Source organism: Schistocerca piceifrons, chromosome 9, assembly GCF_021461385.2.
Source record: "Schistocerca piceifrons isolate TAMUIC-IGC-003096 chromosome 9, iqSchPice1.1, whole genome shotgun sequence".
NCBI classification, from domain to species: domain Eukaryota; kingdom Metazoa; phylum Arthropoda; class Insecta; order Orthoptera; family Acrididae; genus Schistocerca; species Schistocerca piceifrons.
The window spans coordinates 196,916,097-196,936,902 of record NC_060146.1 but is presented as its reverse complement, the minus strand read 5'-3'; the positions used below and the strand labels follow the sequence as shown (position 1 = coordinate 196,936,902).

General features: G+C 43.9%; 1 protein-coding gene across 1 annotated transcript in view; it reads right to left on the bottom strand.

Moving 5' to 3' along the window:
• The window catches only part of LOC124717190, an 86,731-nt gene that overhangs the window by 25,587 nt on the left and 40,338 nt on the right, over positions 1-20,806 (bottom strand). Inside the window, exons 3-4 of the mRNA XM_047243968.1 lie at positions 16,506-16,678; positions 6,024-6,151 (exon numbers count right to left, since the gene is read on the bottom strand). Of these exons, the coding sequence (XP_047099924.1) occupies positions 6,024-6,151; positions 16,506-16,678 (301 nt within the window). The remainder of the gene's footprint in view (positions 1-6,023; positions 6,152-16,505; positions 16,679-20,806) is intronic.

Below are 20,806 nucleotides of genomic sequence, written 5' to 3'. Positions count from 1 at the left end.
ATTTTCAAAAATATCGGAAAACCGATATATTGATATTAAAAAAATATCGTTACAGGCCACCGACTTATCGAAAAATGTGTCGATATATCGACGGAAAACGTGGATACGTACGAGCCTATAAATATATCGGGTGCATATTGTAAAAATACTGCCGGTTTTAGATCTATATATTTAAGTATTGATTTGTAATTTGATACTCTGTACATCAACAAGCTAGCTACCAGCTTTTCACCCTTATAGCGAGAATTGAAAAGAAAACGATGCACGTTCACGCTTGGTGATAACCACTTTGCTAACTGAATGTAAGAGGCACAATAAAAGGTGCTACGCAGTTGAGCGCCCCACAAACCAAACATCATCATCACAATAAAAGGTGACCGATGGCTCCGTCGTTGGGTTTCGTCGCATATCGGATTTGCCCAGAACACTCCTTGTCGACTTCCCTGTTTTTTCCCATTTCTGCAAACGCCAGCGCCCTGGCAGCTGTAGTGTCAAATTTGCGTGATGAAGTTAAACGTTGCAGTTTCTGTTGGTAGCGCCGATTACGTCAGCATACCCATCCCTCCCCCCCCCCCCCCCACACACACACACACACACACGTCTCCGCCGAATCGCGTCAATTACATTGTGATCATCTGTTTCAAACTGTTTTTAAGAATGCCGATATGAATAAATAGCACACAGCTGGTGTGCTATCTCTCAACATCGGAAATCTTGTTGTTTAATTGACCCAACCATCAGCTAGTGCATTCGGACTTCTTCTTTGTGCCACCTATACTTCGGTGAAGGGAGTCAAAGAGAAATACTGCAGGTGATGGGAGCTCGAAAAGTAGTAAGACCCCTTCACACAGTGAAAGTAAAATTATGTTTTACTACAATTTGGAAACAACAGCTTCATACACTACTGGCCATTAAAATTGCTACACCACGAAGATGACGTGCTACGCACGCGAAATTTAACTGACAGGAAGAAGATGCTGTGATATGCAAATTATTAGCTTTTCAGACCATTCGCACAAGGTTGGCAGCGGTGGTGACACCTACAACGTGCTGCCATGAGAAAACCGATTTCTCATACACAAACAGCAGATGACCGGCGTTGCCTGGTGAAACGTTGTTGTGATGCCTCGTGTAAGGAGGAAAAATGCGTACCATCACGTTTCCGACTGTGATAAAGGTCGGGTTGTAGACTATCGCGATTGCGGTTTATCGTACCGCGACATTGCTGCTCGCGTTGGTCGAGATCCAATATGGAATTGGTAGGTTCAGGAGGGTAATACGGAACGCCGTGCTGCATCCCAACGGCCTAGTATCACTAACAGTCGAGATGACAGGCATCTTATCCGCATGGCTGTAACGGATCGTGCAGCCACGTCTCGATCCCTCAGCCAACAGATGGGGACGTTTGCAAGACAACAACCATCTGCACGAACAGTTCGACGACGTTTTCAGCAGCATAGACTATCAGCTTGGAGACCATGGCTGCGGTTACCCTTGACGCTGTATCACAGACAGGAGCGCCTGTGATGGTGTACTCAGCGACGAACCTGGGTACACGAATGGTAAAACGTCATTTTTTCGGATGAATCCAGATTCCGTTTACAGCATCACGATGGTCGCATCCGTGTTTGGCGACATTGCGGTGAACGCACATTGGAAGCGTGTATTCGTCATCGCCATACTGGCGTACCACACGGCGTGATGGTATGGAGTTCCATTGGTTACACGTCTCGGTGACCTCTTGTTCGTATTGACGGCACTTTGAACAGTGGGCGTTACGTTTCAGATAATGTTACGACCCGTGCATCTACCCTTCATTCGATCCCTGCGAAACCCTACATTTCAGCAGGATAATGCACGACCGCAAGTTGCAGGTCCTGCAAAATGTTCGACTGCTGCCCTGGCCAGCACATTCTCCTGATGTCTCACCAATTGAAAGCGTCTGGTCAATGTTGGCCGTGCTACTGTGTCGTCATAATACGCCAGTCACTACTCTTGATGAACTGTGGTATCGGGTTGAAGCTGCATGAGCAGCTGTAAATATACACGCCATTCAAGCTCTGACTCAATGCCCAAGCGTATCACGGCCGTTATTACGGCCAGAGGTGATTGGTGATTGTTCTGGGTACTGATTTCTCAGGATCTATGCTCCCAAACTGCGTGAAAATGTAATCACATGTCGTTTTTAGTATCATATATTTGTCCAATGAATATCCGTTTATCATCTGCATTTCTTCTTGGTGTAGCCATTTTAATGGCCAGTAGTGTATAGATAAAAATATCACCACTCCATATTGTCATAGCGATATCGAAACAGCTGGGAAAGATATGTCACCGATATATATCGAAACATTTTGGGAGGTATATCGATATTTGGGCTTATCAATATTCGGCCAACAACGCTACTTGCAACCATAAAACTAAAGGGAAAACACGAGTCTTCCAACAAGTCGCAAGTTTGAGATATTCGTTATTGTTCTGTTCTGCGAAATCACGGTTATTTCCTTCATAGTCACTCGCTCTAGCGTGATCCGTCTGCTTATCTCATCTTCACACCTTGCCGTGTCACAGATGTTTGACACAAGATAGATGAAAGACTTCCAGTTCCTTTAATCGACCTGTGAGCTGTACCTATACTCCTCGTTCACTTATTATGAATTTCGTCTTCTTGAGATTGAGGTCCAACCCATATGATAGACTAATGTCCTTTGCTGTTGTTAACAGCTCAGAAACTTCATTTTCGCTGCTGTGTACAGGTAGGGTGTCCACAGAAAATTGGAGCTTGTTAAAAATTCTACCAGCAATTGAGATGGCTTTAGTCCAGCCATCACCACCATTCCTTATAAAATTTTCTGTATAAATATTGTACAGTTGGGGGCATAGAACTCAAGCCTCTCTGACTCTTTTTGATACGCTGAAGAAATCAGATGTACCAGCACTTGTCTTCGAATCTGCGAGGTGATTATTGTGTGAACCTCTGATCAGTACTGTCAAGTACGGTGAGACACCAAACTCTGAAGTACCTGTCACAACTTTTCCCAGACAATGCAGTCAAAGACTTTCCTATAGTCACGGAAGCAGACAAGACAAGAACACAAAGGTTTCGCAATTCCTTGTCGTACGTTGAGAAACTGTTCACGAGCTCCTTTTCCTTGAATATAACCTGTTTGTTATGCGGATAAGCGAGGCTGGATACATGGTTTCAAACATTGGCTCGAGATGTCGTCGTCGTGAGTGTAATTTCTATTTTCATTTTTTCTGGTGCTGTGTACTTGCACGTTTATTAACACGTTATTTAAAAATTTTCAATTGAACAGAATAATGTGAGGTTGCAATTTTGTGTTACAATATAAATCGATGTATTCGTCAAGTTTTGAAAGTGTAATTTTAAGCGAGATACGTTGAGCTGTAGAAACATACCGATAGATCGACAGAGAAAAAACATCAACAAAGAGTCTGGACTGAGAACGAGAGTGTGTTTGTCGTGCCACGGGAATGAGGGTGTACTGCGTGCCGTGGTCGGTGTGAAACAGTTGTTTCCCTCAGTATTACGTGCACCGCGGAAGAGCAACTAATTAACATATGGTTCGCGTTGCTTCTTACATGGGAAACTCCCCATCGCATCCGCCTCAGAACTAGTGGTAAGGGGGCCCAGTGTACAGACTGTCAAAAGCTGAACATAGATCAAGCACGAAAACAGGAAGAAGGTGTACTGTACAGTGAAATAAAAAGCAAAATAGAAACTGTGAACGGTCCAAGCTCGAGAAGTAGTGAGGTAACGGGCGAGTTGTGGCGACCTCGAGTGCCAAAGATGGCGGACTTTGTGAAACCTTAATGGCAGACATTTCACAGTTCGTACAGAAATTAATAGTAGCCACATGAACTATGATTTCTCAAAAAGAAACATGTAGATTACCATTATTTGCGCTAAGATTCGGATGTTGTAATCAGTTTTTCAATATCTTTGTTAGTTTAAAGTTTAGTATCTGACGCTCAATTATACAAGTAACACCCAGCAACGAATTTCCAAAGTATAAAAGCTTCATCCGATTTTCTCGATCGCCATGTTTTTAGAAAGCTATTAGTGTAAACCTAAATTGGTACGAATTACAGGCATGTAACGTAAATAGTACATGAGTTATTGGAGGTCAAAGTGGCTGATTGCTATCGATGGCATCAGACCATAAGTACTCCACAGTTACACGAAAAAACGGTTGCAGCGCGCTTATAAATATATTTATTCATCTATGTCTTTGTTAATATCCGACATTTGCTGTTCATAAAGAAACTGGTGAATTATTTACTGTGTTTTAGAAAGAACAGAGACATTAGGCTTCGGGCATACCTTTTGCTTCTTCTTTTTTATATATGTGTGTGTGGTCTTCAGTCCAGAGCCTGGTTTAATGCAGCTCTCCATGCTACTCTATCCTGTCCAAGTTTCTTCATCTCCCAGTTCCTACTGCACCCTACATCCTTCTGAATCTGTTTAGTGTATTCATCTCTTGGTCTCCCTCTACGATTTTTACCCTCCCCACACTGCCCCCCAATACTAAATTGGTGATCCCTTGATGCCTCAGAATATGCCCTACCAACCGATCCCTTCTTCTAGTCAAGTTGTGCCACAAATTTCTCTTTTCTCCAATTCTATTCAATACCTCGTCGTCAGTTATGGGATCTACCCATCTAATCTTCAGCATTCTTCTGTAGCACCACATTTCGAAAGCTTCTATTCTCTTATTGTCTAAACTATTTATCGTCCACGTTTCACTTCCATGCATGGCTACACTAAATACAAATATTTTCAGAAAAGACTTGCTGACAAATCTATACTCGATGTTGACAAATTTCTCTTCTTCAGAAGCGCTTTCCTTGCCATTGCCAGTCTACATTTTATATTCTCTCTATTTCGACCATCATCAGTTATTTTGCTCCCCAAATAGCAAAACTCATTTACTGCTTTAAGTGTCTCATTTCCTAATCTAATTCCCTCAGCATCACCCAATTTAATTTGATTACATTCCATTATCCTCGTTTTCCTTTTGTTGATGTTCATCTTATATCCTCCTTTCAAGACACTGTTCAGATCAACTGCTCTTCCAGGTCCTTTGCTGCCTCTGACAGAATTACAATGTCATCGGCCAACCTCAAAGTTTTTATTTCTTTTCCATGGATTTTAATTCCTACTTTGAATTTTTCTTTTGTTTCCTTTTCTGCTTGCTCAATAAACAGATTGAATAACATCGGGGATAGGCTACAACCCTGTTTCACTCCCTTCCCAACCCCTGCTTCCCTTTCATGCCCCTCGACTCTTATAACTGTCATCTGCTTTCTGTACAAATTGTAAATAGCCTTTCGCTCCCTGTATTTTACCCCTGCCACGTTCACAATTTGAAAGAGAGTATTCCAGTCAATATTCTCAAAAGCCTTCTCTAAGTCTACAAATGCTAGAAACGTAGGTTTGCCTTTGCTTAATCTATTATCTAAGATAAGTCGTAGGGTCAGTATAGCCTCACGTGTTCCAACATTTCTACGGAATCCAAACTGATCTTCCCCGAGGTCGGCTTCTACCAGTTTTTCCGTTCGCCTGTAATAAATTCGTGTTATGATTTTGCAGCCGTGGCTTATTAAACTGATAGTTCGGTAATTTTCACGTCTGTCAACACCTGCTTTCTTTGGGATTGGATTTATTATATTCTTCGTGAAGTCTGCACTAGTAATTCAATTTCTGACTCAGCAGACTGCTAACACATTACGAAGAAGACGAAAGGGTCGAATTTTTTCACCGTCCTTATCCGTTTTCAGCTTGCATTCTCTCTCTCTAACAACGCTACAAGTATCGTAGACGTACGGGAGAGTCAGAACTTTTGCAGATGATTAACGTCACAATCGGACACGCAAAGATAACGACAGTGTGAATCAGACATAGGAAGCAGACTCTCAGAACTGACCACTTACGCGGCTGTGTGTGTCATTTTCTCACCCATCCTACGTGTAACAAACTGAGTAAGGGGAACGTCACTTACCAGGTTGTCGAATGCTAACGGAACCAAAGCTGCTGATATATGCCTCACGCCATGTGAGAGCAACTGGGCAACATTCCGTGAGTAGTTGGAGACGTGTTCCAGGTAGACGGGCACCTCGGCCTCCAGTTCTGGACAAGACAGAAGACATTCTAATGAACTACACAACTGACCAGATTTCTGTCAGAAACACAGCTTTTACTTCCTGGCTTCACCTGTTAATATGCTACATGTAGGCAAAGCTGCAGTGGTACTTGTCAGCAAAGCAAAATCCAGGAAATATACACCAAATTTTTTTTAAAAAAAACTTAGAATACAATAGCTCCATATTTAGCAATTATATACAACCACTCGCTCACAGAAAGATCCGTACCTAAAGACTGAAAAATTTCTCAAGTCACACCAATACCCAAAAAGGTATTTAGGAGTAATCGGCTGAATTACAGGCCCATATGGCTAATGTCGATTTGCACTATGGTTTTCGAACATTATGAAGTACCTCGAAGAAAACGATTTATTGACACATAGAACGATTGGCTTCAAATGGCTCTGAGCACTATGGGACTTAACAGCTATGGTCATCAGTCCCCTAGAACTTAGAACTATTTAAACCTAACTAACCTAAGGACAGCACACAACCCCCAGCCATCACGAGGCAGAGAAAATCCCTGACACATAGAACGGATTCAGAAACTATCGTTCTTGTGAAACACAACTAGCTCTTTATACCCATGAAGTAATGAGTGCTATCGACAGGGGATGTCAGACTGATACCATATTTTTAGATTTCCAGAAGGCTTTCGATACCGTTCCTCACAAGCGTCTTCTAACCAAACTGCGTGCCTACGGAGTATCGCCTTAGTTGTGCGACTGGATTCGTGATTTCCTGTCAGAAAGGTCACGGTTCGTAGTTCTAGAAGAAAAACAGAAGTAATATCCGGCGTTCCAAAAGGAAGTGTTATAGGCCCTCTATTGTCCCTGATCTAGATCAACGATATAGGAGACAATCTGAGTAGCCGTCTTAGATTGTTTGCAGGTGATGCTGTCATTTACCGTCTTGTAAAGTCATCAGAAGACCAAAACGAATTGCAAAATTATTTAGATAAGAAATCTACATGGTGCGAAAAGTGGCAATTGAACCTGAAGTTATTCACATGAGTGCTAAAAGAAATCAGCTAAATTTCGATTACGCGATGTCACACAAATGAGGGCTGTAAATTCGACTAAATACTTAGGGGTTACAATTACAAATAAAATAAATTGGAACGATCACATAGATAATGTTGTGGATAGAAAAAACCAAAGTCTGCGATTCTTTGGCAGAACACTTGGAAGGTGCTACGGGTGTACTAAAGAGACTGCTTACACCACGCTTGTCCGCCCTATTCTGGAGTATTGCTGTGCAGTGTGGGATCCGCATCAGGTGGGACTGACGGATGACATCGAAAAAGTACAAAGAAGGGCAGTATTATCGCGAAATTGGGTAGATAGTGCAACAGACATGATTGGAGTGGCAATAATTAAAACAAAGGTGTGTTTCGTTCCGATCGGGATCTTCTCATAAAATTTCAATCACCAGTTTTCTCCTCCGGTTGCGAAAACGTTCTGTTGCCACCCACCTACATAGAGAGAAATGATTAACATGATAAAATAAGAGAAATCAGGGCTCGCACAGAAAAACTGAAGCGCTCGTTTTTCCCGCGCGCCGTTGGAGAGTGGAACGGTAGAGAGACAGCTTGAAGGTGGTTCACTCAACCCTCTTCCAGGCACTTTATTGTGAATAGCAGAGTAATCATGTAGATGTAAATGTAGGTGTCCACATTGTAACGTTCCTTAAAAAGTTGAATGAATGTCTGATCCGTGGAATGACTACTGAACTCGAATTGTCGTGTGGCGTGTTGTAAGTGCAAGTAGTGTTCTTAGTCTGTGTAATTGTTAGCAAAACTTAACACGAATCGATTGGGTAATGCAACTCTCAATACCAATAAAGCAACAGTCACTGCAAAATACATTCACCCCCTTTACCACTCAATGCTAAAGCCCTGTTAAAAAACCAATAAGTTTGGTCCCTGTACACGTAACAATTAAATTAAATTGTCTTATCTCTAAAGCAGCAACGGTGGAACACGTATGTTCTGGTTTCTCATAAAGAAAAATAAATATACTAACTACAGGCTCAGCAGAGTGCAATGCTGGCCATAATACTTGAAATGCACATGAAATTCATTTGGCTGATAAACTAGAACATTTAAGAAATTCCAAATTCTTTGAAAAATATATGACCTGGACCGGGAGGCGTTGCTGATTATGATGGATTACTAGCACTCACTGTATCAGCAGAATTATGTTGCAAATTAAGTTTGCCTCTTCAAACAGATCTGGAAATTGAAGTTACATTACTCACAATTGATTCACAAACAATGAGATTTAAACAGCAAGTATTATCTAACTTCACTAATCCAACGTAAATGCAAATCATCAAATTACACATAGCTCTGTTAACAAATCTTAAAATCATTACAAAAATGAAATACCTAACTAGACTTTCTGTGAAAACCGTTTACGTACATCGTGGGGTTACTCAACAATAACAAATTGTCAGCCAACTCACCTATACTAACGCTCTGGCAAAAACAGAAATCGTAATTATTGAGAATTTTTACCTCGCATACATGAAGACTTCTGCTTCCATGTTCAACAATATCGACATACCTGCATTGATCTGACTCTTGGTGACTTCACACAGCACACCACAGAAGCCGCCCACCCCACCGTCTTTCCCTCACACGCAGCTGCCTACAAGTGTGCGCCCAGCTCTCTCCAACACTGCATTCTCAGACCAGAAACAGTGTCTCTGGCTCTACGGTCGCGCACAGTCAGCAATCCACATTATCGAGCCTATCAGAGACATTTGTCGTTTATAATATACTAGTTTCATTTTAATTTATTGATATTCTTATCTTATTCTGGTGCCACATACAAGTGCGACCCATTGTACTCCTTTCAGCATTGTTGGCCGTATTAGCAGTTAAAATTGTTGGAAGTGAGGTCCTTCAGTTATGCAAAACACCATTTTCTCTCAGTACCCAAACATGTTACGGGACCCCTGTGCCACCATCAGTGGGTTTTCGTTTTTTTAATTCTTCAATGTGAACATTTCTGTTAAATGATTATAAAATTATGTGCATTTTTAGTTCAAACAACAGATCGTTTCTTTTTGTAAATACTCACACGCGCACATACGCACACACACACACACAGCCACACATCTACACACACAAGAAGAGAGGCGCGTTTCGTTACAGGGTTATTTGGTAACCGTGATAGCGTTACGGAGATGTTTAACAAACTCAAGTGGCGGACTCTGCAAGAGAGGCGCTCTGCATCGCAGGGCAGCTTGCTCGCCAGGTTTCGAGAGGGTGCGTTTCTGGATGAGGTATCGAATATATTGCTTCCCCCTACTTATACCTCCCGAGGAGATCACGAATGTAAAATTAGAGAGATTAGAGCGCGCACAGAGGCTTTCGGACAGTCGTTCTTCCCGCGAACCATACGCGACTGGAACAGGAAAGGGAGGTAATGACAGTGGCACGTAAAGTGCCCTCCGCCACACACCGTTGGGTGGCTTGCGGAGTATAAATGTAGATGTAGATGTAGACACACACACGCGCGCGCGCGCGCTAAAAAATGAGACACTAAAATCTGCAAAGACGCACCATTTACACACAAAATCAATACCATATAAAAGAGAACACACACAGCTAAGAAGCGCACAGAAAACACATACACACACAGACGCACACGTACACATACAAAGATAAAATGGAAACAAAATTCAAATTTGACGCCGAACTCTCTGGTGAACAAATGAACAGTGACTGCGCTGGGACACACAACAAACCACAATCACACTGTGTTTTGCTGAAGTGAAGAGTGTTTTACTACGTTATTTGTGGAAAATACTTGTTATAGTTGCGTGTGCATCACAACACCTCAGCATCATGCGGAGAATGCAAGTGCTTCGCACACGAAAAGGTAAGTAAAAACGAATATAGGGGCGGAAACGGTGCGACAAACTAAATTACGTTCTAGAAGATAGGTTAACTTCCAGCAGAAAACTTTCTCATTAACATCGTTTGGTTGCAGATTGCAAGCTACCTCTAGTAATTAACACACAATTGATCCAGAAAATTCATGCACACCAAACGTAAAGGTATTTACAAAAAGGAACTATATGTTGTTTGAACTAAAGATGCACATAATTTTATAATCATTTAACAAAAATGCTCACATTCCAGAATAAATAAAAACGAAAATCCAACGATGATGGCACAGTGGTGCAGCAACGTGTTTGGATACTGAGAAAAAACGGTGTTTTGCATAACTGACGGACCTCACATCCAAGAATTAAAGACGAGATTCAATCTTTAGAAAAAAGTGGAATGTATACTGCTTCATGTTACTTTTTTTGTGACAATGTATATGAAGACCAATCAGAAAAGGATAGAACTGCTACACTGACTTAACACGAAAACATGTGGAGACTGAAAAAGAGAGATTCCATTTTTGGTGAACATGCTCTGAATGAATATCGTTCTGGTGATATTGAAAGTTGTAGTATCATTGCCACAGATACTACTGCAACGCCGCGCCAACGCAAGGTCGGCAGCCCCTCGTCTGCCGAGCACAGCGCACTCCAGCGGGCTGTGCAGATCGGCGGAACTGGAGTGTGCCTCGTGCACTTCTTAGCTAGACTTCAACCCACGCAGACGCACTTTCATAATCGGCCCTCAGCCAGTTCTGCAACGTTTGCACTGATTCTCTGAGGAGGGCGTATCAGGCTTAGTCCCTGGGAATATGTTGTATTAGTTCACGGTATTCCATGTTATAAGACAGTCAGTTCATAGCCGCAGCTGCAGTCCTACAAACTACTGAAGATAAGTAATTTCATTGTACTACGTGTTTCCTGAATAGTAATCCTTCTCTCTAACAGTGTGCCGAACCGCATATTATTGCAACCTGGACTCCTTCAGCTCCTATCGACTCGGCCTCCTACTTATTTGCATTTAGTAAAGAGCTGAAAACACCCACGCGTTTTGTGCCTCTAAACAGTGAGACACAATAAAAGTGATCTCCTCTATAGAGCGAGTAAACGTATAAAACTACCGTTACTTGAAATCTGTCTGTCAAAAACACCACTCACATAATCCTTACGATAAATTACAGTTCCTCTACTCAAACTTGCTAACGTAGCAGTGACCAGTTATTATTGTCCTCCCCATCAGATATAAGGGTGGGGGGGGGACAGTCAGACGGCCGCCGTACTGTCCAGAATCGGTATGCCAGTCAGAAAAAATCGCCGTGAGCAATGAGGCTGTCATTCCACCGACGGCACTTGAGCTGGCATAACTTCTGCGCTACGACATTCGCGATATGGGGACGTGCGCTGTCATGAAGCAGTAAGATTGTCTGTCGAAGTTTCCCCGGCGGTTTCGCCTTAACCGCACACATTCCTCATTCTCCAATGGATGCCTCCCGGTATTCGTCCTTCGGCATCCAAGAGAAGAATAACAGCACGTTGGTACTGCTCTGACACAGTTGGTAATAACGTCTCCATAGTACACGCACGGAGGGAAGACGCGAATGCCATACTAATCCCTTGCCTACATGTCGGTGCTTATATACCTGCATAGGAGCCTCGCTACGTTGCGTACACGCTGCGGCAACGCAGTCGCCCATATCGGAATCCGTGCGGGAAGCATGCGCTACCTGATATATTAAAAAACGTCGCACATGAAAACGGGATTCTTCCGGGGCTTATACCTCGGGTTCTATTGCTGTCAGAAATGTAGGGTCAAGTGTTTTGGATAGTCCTTGGGCTGGGGACCATTTGTATACCCCACAGAACGCCCTTCTTAGTGTCACTATCCAACAGTATGGGGCCAAAGTATCAATGTTACAAATTTCCTCCTGCTTAGGCAATCGGAGCGACTCAGTTGAGTCTTTTTGCATTTGATGCCTACGGTGAGTCTTAAGTGCCTTTTGGAAACACAATTACTTCATGGGCGTTCCCTTAGGAACCACCCCCCATCCCCCGAAATAAACCTTTTCCTATCCCATTCCTTCGTACCAAAACCGAGCCGCGGATTCCAAGTAAATGGCTGAAATTCTTGCGATGTATTCCTAAGATCCCGATCTCCGAAAATTTTACTGATTTCTTTATCCTTTTACGAGATACTGAGGTTCATAGTTACCTCTCATGTACGTGTCAAATATGTACTTAAAATCCGGTTAGAGGTGAAAATGTAGATTATAAAGTGACGAACCACAGAGAAATAAGCTGTAAAGTATCCATAGAACCGAAAAAAGACGTAAAATATCTTGGACTAACATTTGATTCCACCGTGATGACAAGCTATTACAGAACCAATAATGAAAGAAAGAAAACGATCAGGACTTTTAAAATTGATAAAAAAAATGTTCTGGACCAACAGCCCCACATCTACTTTATGTCTACCGCAGTTTTATTATACCAACCCTGGAACATGCTGCACCGATATGGATGATATGAAACGTTCAAGCCGTCCGTTGTGACCGAGCGGTTCTAGGCGCTTCAGTCTGGAACCGCGCTGCTGCTGCTGTCGCAGGTTCGAATGCTGCCTCGGGCATGGATCTGTGTGATGTCCTTAGGTTAGTTAGGTTTAAGTAGTTCTAAGTTCTAGGGGACTGATGACCTCAGATGTTAAGTCCCATAGTGCTTGGAGCCCTTTTTTTTTCAAACGTTCACACACCAAAAATATTTAACATAATGATACGAACAGCGATAAATACTAGTCCAAGAGCCAATAGGAGATATCTATACCATGTAGCATATGTACAGATACTAGAGCAGAGACTGATATGACAACAAAATACGGAGAATCTAGATTAACACTACTGAACAACTATGACAGAACCCAGCAAGTACAAGTTATGCCGCAGGAATTACAGGATCAAAATTTGCAAGAAGATTAATATAGATTAGTTTAACATACAAATAACCCTACTGAAGGTTTTAGGGAGGTTTTTTCCTCAGTATGGACACAAATTCCACCTCACAGCCAAAAGAACGGGAACTAAAATTAATATAAGGTAAAAAGCTCAAACCCTAACAAAAATAAAGAACGCAACCACAGTATAAGAAAGGAATTACCCTTGGTACAAACGAATCCATCGCCTGATCGAAAATGGGTCCGCCATTCCCTTCAAGAATATACACTACTGACCATTAAAATTGCTACACCACGAAGATGACGTGCTACAGACGCGAAATTTAACCGACGGGAAGAAGATGCTGTGATATGCAAATGATTAGCTACTCAGAGTTTTCACACAACTTTGGCGCCAGTGGCAACACTTACAACGTACTGACATGAGGAAAGTTTCCAACCGATTTCTCATACACAAACAGCAGTTGACCGGCAGTGGCCGAGCAACTGGTTCGTCACAATACGCCAGTCACTACTCTTCATGAACTGTGGTATCGTGTTGAAGCTGCATGGGCAGCTGTACCTGTCTGTACACGCCATCCAAGCTCTGTTTGACTCAATGCCCAGGCGTATCAAGGCCGTTATTACGGCCAGAGGTGGTTGTTCTGGGTACTGACTTCTCAGGATCTATACACCCAAATTGCGTGAAAATGTAATCACATGTCAGTTCTTGTATAATATATTTGTCCAATGAATACCCGTTTATCATCTGCATTTTTTCTTGGTATAGCAATTTTAATGGCCAGTAGTGTATCAGTGACACCTGACGAGGAATGACTGCTAGTTAGACACATGCTTGGTGCCTGTACTTACTATCAGTGAGCCTGTGTCTGTGTGTTCAATGGGGAAGGTGCCCGATCTATTTCAGTTTGACAGAGGCCACATGGTGATGTGCAGGAGTCTCTGTAGGAGCATTTCGGAAATTGCACGACTTGTATGCTTTTCGAGCAGTTCTGTAGGGAGTGTCTTCAATACGTGTGGAAACCAAGATGAAACCACGTCCAGACGTCGTCGGGTTAGGCTACCATACCTCACTACAGATGTCGGCTGTCGTGGGATGGGCGGACTGGTAAAACAGAACAGTCGGCAAACTGTGACGGAACTAACATCAGACTTTCATGCTGGGCAGAGTACAGTGCAGCGACCACTTCCATCGTTGGCCGTCCGCAGACGGCGACCCATGCACGTGCCAATGTTAACAACACGACGTAGACAACTACGGCTGAAGTGGGCTCGTGACCATCGGCACTGTTCGTTAGCACAGTGGCAGAGCTTTGCATGGGCTGATGAACACCGATACCTCCTTCAAATGGTTCAAGGAGCACTATGCGCCTTAACTTCTGAGGTCATCAGTCACCTAGAACTTAGAACTACTTAAACCTAACTAACCTAAGGACATCACACACATCCATGCCCGAGGCAGGATTCGAACCTGCGACCGTAGCGGTCGCTTGGTAGCAGACTGTAGCGCCTAGAACCGCACGGCCACTCCGGCCGGCATACCTCCTTCATCATGCCGACAGGAGGGCGCGAATCCGTCGTCTACCAGGGCAACAGCTTCCTGACACCTGTACTGCTGGGCAGAGACAAGTTGGTGGCCATTCCATTACGCTCTCGGGAACATTGACATGGGCATCCATGATTCCAGTGGTGCTCGTGCAAGGCACCATGGTGTCCAAGAAGTATCGTAGGCTGGTTCAATACTGTACCGTCTGCCATCGGGTTCCCCTACATGGCAGGCAGCACCGCATAGCAACCACGCTATGAGGGAAACAAACCAACAGCCAAACAGGCGAAGACATCAGGAAACACGCCGAAGATTCCAGTCGATTAATAGGAACCTTTCCTTGCAGAGGTCGCCGCGACATATCCGGCCACGGATTTCTAAACCGGGTTTCTATTGGCTCCAGCTCACTATATAGGCCCGGCCGGTCGAAGGCAGACCAGTCTCCGTCCGCTGCTAATGGAGTCTCCGCTACAGCGGAGTCTCCGAGAAGATATCACCGAAGCCGCAGTACTGCACCGCCGATCGAAGTACCAGCCGACCGAGAGGAACCACATCTCCGGCTAGATCGACGGACGCCTACATCTATTGTACAGCCAGCTATTGTATTGTAGAAGAAGTTACGTTCAATAAACTGTTGGAGAATACAACAAATACCATGTACACCCCTTCATGACGCCAGTGACATTTTTCAGCAAGACAATGCGCCATGTCACAAGACGAGGAGTGTGATGGAGTGGTTTGAGGAATACAGTGGCGAGTTATAATTGATGTGCTGTCCCCCAGCTCACCAGATCTCAACCCAATGGAACACATCTGGCATATGACTGAATGTGGCGTCAGATTTCATCGCCCCCTCATTTTCCCGAAAATTGCGGGAATTAGGTGACTTGTGTGTGCAGATGTGTGTCAACTCCCTCCAGAGACGTACCAAGGCCTCATTGCTTCCATGTCACGACACGTTGCGGCTTTTATCCGTGCCAATGTGGACACACTGGCTATTACGTATATGGTCATAATGTTCTGCCTGATCAGTGTACATGTGTACAGTTGCACATAGTTTTTTATAATATGTATGGATACCATTGTATGCATTGTATTGTATGTTAACCGGGGACCTAGAAATGACGGAGAGGCTCCGTCCCCGCCGCAATCGCATTGGTCCACAACCCCACGACGACTACCGCAGTCCACTTCCCCCCTCCGTCACCCCACACCGAACCCAGAATTATTCTGCGATTCGGCCACCGGTGTATCCCCCAGGGAACGTCTCACACCAGACGAGTGTAACCCCTATGTTTCCGTGGTAGAGTAATGGTGGTGTAAGCGTACGCGGAGAACTTGTTTGCGCAGCAATCGCGGAATGAGGGGAACCAGCCCGCATTCACCGAGGCAGATGGAAAACCGCCTAAAAACTATCCACAGACTGGCCGGTTCACCGGACTTCGACACAAATCCTCCGGGCGGATTCGTGCCGGGACCAGGCGCTCCTTCCCGCCCAGAAATCGTGCGTTATACCGCACGGCCAACCGGGCGGGCCATAGATACCATATTAGATGAAATTTTCGCACATTGCGAATTTCTAACTCGTCATCTTCCAGCGAGGGCGCCGCGATTCGGTTGATACCTCGAAAAGTTTCGCCACTGAAATTCACCGAGAAAACTTGCATTCCCAAAGAACTTACTTACAAATAAAGATTCACCTGTTTTGCTGATGAATTCTCGTCGTGTTTTCAGCCGAGTGATGGCGTCGTCTTGTGGCAACTTTCAATGAGTTTCGTACCCATCATCTTCTGGCGAAGTGTGTCAACTCCCTCCCATCTTCGCCAGAAGATAATGGGTACGAAACTCATTGAAACGTTGCGACAAGACGACGCCACCACTCGGCTGATAACCCGAGAATAATTCATCAGTGGAATACGCCGAGAAAGACTGCAATCGCATGTATCTCACCTGTTTTGTTCAAGTGCCGCTGGAGAAAATTCCATTTTTGGCGGCCCGCGCATATTCTGCCCAGGCGTATGGCTTTTGTGATGTGCCGAAGGGTGCGCAGTAATTTGGAGAGGACAGGACCCCTCTGATCGTCCGAGGTCAGCGTTTCCACGTTCCACTCCGTGATGTTAGACCTTTAAAAACAAAACGCAGTCAGCTGGTGTAACAACTGAAATCCTGAAATTTGATTGTAAGAGGGGATGTGATACGTGGGGAGGCGCCAGTGCCAGTTGCTTTCTCCGTTCGATTCACCCGGATCGATCGTTTCCCCCTGACGTTTCTTATCTCTGCCTCGTTGGCCGGTGGTGGTGCTGGTGGGGTGGCGGGCAGACTGGGTTTTGCCTTCGGAACGGCCGGTACGTGTCGCTGCTCAGAGGGTGAAACTAGTGTTTGCGTGGAGTTAGCTGGATTCGACCGGTGTATGTGGCTCGGAGTGCGGAAGTGCACCTGTTATTGCGAGTTCTTGAGGCGTGACTGGGTCATGGTCTTCTGCACAGGACGCTGAGCAATGTGTTATTCATTTTGGCTATTGGGGTTGAATTATGTACCACGCAGCTGTCTATTGAAGAAGTAGACATTCAAGCTTTCTAGTTTTACAATCACTAGCTTATTCACTAGCTTATTTCTTATGAGTGTCAATATTGTATTGGAACTGCGACGTACTGGTGTAATAATATTATGCTTTGTCTCATCGTTGCCCTTTTAAAACTAGCCTGTTTGTGCTGGGGCAGTTTTACGTATTTTGAAATTTGAAGTCTACAGATAATGCTCTTAACCATTTTTAATTTGCCTTTGTCTTGATGTGATCTCTCATTGCAGAATTTTATCTTAATATATTCTAGGGGCTGTTAACATTGTTTCTTTTCACTGTGGCTGTGTGTTTGTGCTATTCTGTTTCAGCACTGCAGCGGCCACCTAGTCCATGTCTGAATCGATGTCCGGAGTACGACGCCTTGGCCGACTAATACCAGAGGGAACGGGAGGTTCTTTTGGCCGCGGGGAAAATGGCAACCAATACGGCGGCCACTGAGTTCTTCGGTTTGCAGTGAGTGGGGATCTTGCATTCAGTTAAGTTTCCTCTGCATTGGGACGCCAAGGCGTTTGTTCCATTTGCTATACTCCTTATATATTTACCTTCAAAAGCATAAAGGAAGGAGACTAGTGTTCTGAATTATACCTTACGTGCAGCGGGAGTTGAACTTATGTACATGCTAAAGAGAAATACTTGATGGGAAGCGGAAATTGGAAATTACGTGAATTGTCCTATTGCGATTGCCCAGGTGACCTATTTAAAAGAAACTTATTTCACGTTTATTATTAAAATGCCCTTTGTCAAATGAAACTGATTTCACCTTTTATTTTATAAGTTGTTACAGTTAGTATAGAAGTTATAAGAAGTTCTTCTTTGCAAGTAATTCAATCAGAAAGGTTTTGTGTAATGTATTTTTTTGACTTGAGTATCCTGTTCAAAAGAAACTTATTTTACCTTTATTATTCAAGTGCCCTTCTTAAATGAAATTGATTTTACCTTTTATTATTGAAGCGCTTACAGTTAGTAGAGAAGTTATAAGAAGTTCTTGTTTGCACCTAATTCAATTAGAGAGGTATTGTGTAATATATTTTCTGACTTGTGAATAAGATACACTTGTACAAAATTTTTGTGTAAATACTGTGCCCTTTGGGTTAAACTGTTGATCAGTAATATCTTGCAAACCCTCTGTACTTATTATTTCACTTGTCACTGATTTTCACGTAAACACGACGTTGCAGCTTGCTTAACAGTGAAGCCTCCGTGTTGTTAGTGTGAAACTCTCGACGCTTTGAAAATAAAACATTCTTCATCTTTGTGCTTCACGTTCACATATTTGCAGCCCTCTGACGCTAGAGGGCTCACAACTGTAGGGTGTAAGACGGCGGTGTGTGACGTAACTTTATCAGTGCGTGAGAAACAGAGTGCTGTAATCGTGTTTCGAATTCTAAGAGATCGTCCAGACACAGGGCACCCTCTCCCGACAGACCACACATGAACGCTGAAGCGATCCAGCGCCTCGAGTTCGCTCTCGTCCATCATCCTCCATACAGTCCGGACTTTGCGCCGTCCTACGAGGCGTGTTTTGTAAGTAAGTACCGTTTTGAAATTTAAAAAAGACGTGTTAAGATATCTCAATAATTTTATTTCTACATGAAAGCCTGTACCTTAATCTACTTTTCTACATAAGTTCCGTTAATATTGAGGGACTTCTCATAACGTTGTACCAGTTTTTGAATACCCTCCTCATAGAAGTCTCCGCCCGACTTGTTAAGCACTGCATCACCACTGTTTTGACTTCGTCATCGTCTTGAAGACGCTGACCGCCCAGGTGTTTCTTCAAGTGCGGGAACAGATGGTAGTCACTGGGCGCAAGATCGGGGCTGTACGGAGGATGATCTAGAGTTTCCCATCGAAAAGATGTGATCTTTGGTCTGATTCGCCAGGTGCGGACGGGCATTGTCTTGCAGCAAACCGATGCCCTTGCTCAACTTCCATGGACTGTTGCTTTGATGCTGGTGTGACGTAGGCCACCCACGTTCCATCGCCCGTAACAATTTGGCTTAAGAAATCATCACCGTCGTTGTGGTACCGCTCAAGGAAAGTCAATGCTCTGTCTAAACGTTTGGTTTTGTGCACATCCGTCAACATTTTCGGTACGTAACGTGCGTACAATTTTCGGCAATTCAAGTGCTCGGTCACAGTGCTATACGAAACACTACGAGAAACATTAGGAAAGTTATCCCGCAACGACGAAATCGTAGGCCTAAAGCGCCTGTTTTCTCTCACCTTATAGTCCACTTCCTGCACTAAACTTCTTTCATTAATGACCGAAGGACGCCCACTCCGCTCTTCATCATGCACATTTGTGCCGCCATCTTTAAATGCTATCACCCACTTCCTTACCATTCCATCACTCATATTGTTTTCTCCGTAAATTGCGCAGATCTCACGATGAATATAGATCGCTTTTAGGCCTTTAGCACGAAGAAATCTTATAACAGCCAGTACTTCACAGTCGGCGGGACTCACGATTATCGGAGGCATCTTAATCACTCAGTGCACAACGTAAACAAGGAAGAATCAGACTGTAATGGCGTCAGTGCGTAGATTAAGGTACAGGCTTTGACGTAAAAATAAAATTATTGAGATATCTTAGAACGTCTTTTTTTTAATTTCAAAACGGTACTTACTTAAAAAACACGCCTCGTATATTCATCAGTTTCAAAAAGTTGAAGAACACTTTCGCGGACTTCACTTTGTGGTGATTAAGGCGCGACGGTAACACCAAACTGGTCTCTCGTGGAGAGAAATGTGGTCGTTCCCAAGGCGAGTACGTAATAAAAGAAGCACTCCGTCTTCAGGCCACGAGTGGCCTACCGGGACCATCCGACCGCCATGTCATCCTCAGTGAAACATGCGGATAGGACGGACGTGGGGTCAGCACACTGCTCTCCCGGCCATTACGGTGGTATTCTTGACCGAAGCCGCTACTATTCGGTCGAGTAGCTCCTCAGTTGGCAGCACGAGGCTGAGTGCACCCCGAAAAATGGCAACAGCGCATGGCGGCCTGGATGGTCACCCATCCAAGAGCCGACCACGCACGACAGCGCTTAACTTCGGGGATCTCACGGGAACCGGTGTATCCACGTAGAGAAAGAAATATACAGACATGAAGAATAAAGATGTAGAATGTTACTAAATTTTCTTTTATTCAAAAAGCTATAAGAATTTTCACATAAAAAATTCGGAGACACTGTTTTTCAGCACATCCCAGTATTTTGTGGAACAGAATTGTTAAAGCTAAACCCAACTTGTCCTTTCACAAATTTTAATGTTTTCCTTTTACAGGTGCCCAGGTCATAAGAGATGACTGAGAGTGAGCTCCTCCAGCGTAGCCTGCCAGATTGGCCGAGCGGTTCTAGGCGCTACAGTCTGGAACCGCGCGACCGCTACGGTCGCAGGTTCGAATCCGGCCTCGGGCATGGCTGTGTGTGATGTCCTTAGGTTAGTTATATTTAAGTAGTCCTAAGTTCTAGGGGACTTATGACAAGAGCAATTAAGTCCCATAGTGCTCAGAGCCATCTGAACCATCATCCTCCAGCCTAAATTAAGGGTGGTATGCGGGACTGCTGACACATTTCCGAAAACTGACTGGTCTCTGTTGAAATACAGGGTGTCCGAAAAGTCTTTCCCTGATTACATAAATTCAGGCTAGAAGTAAGAAACAGAT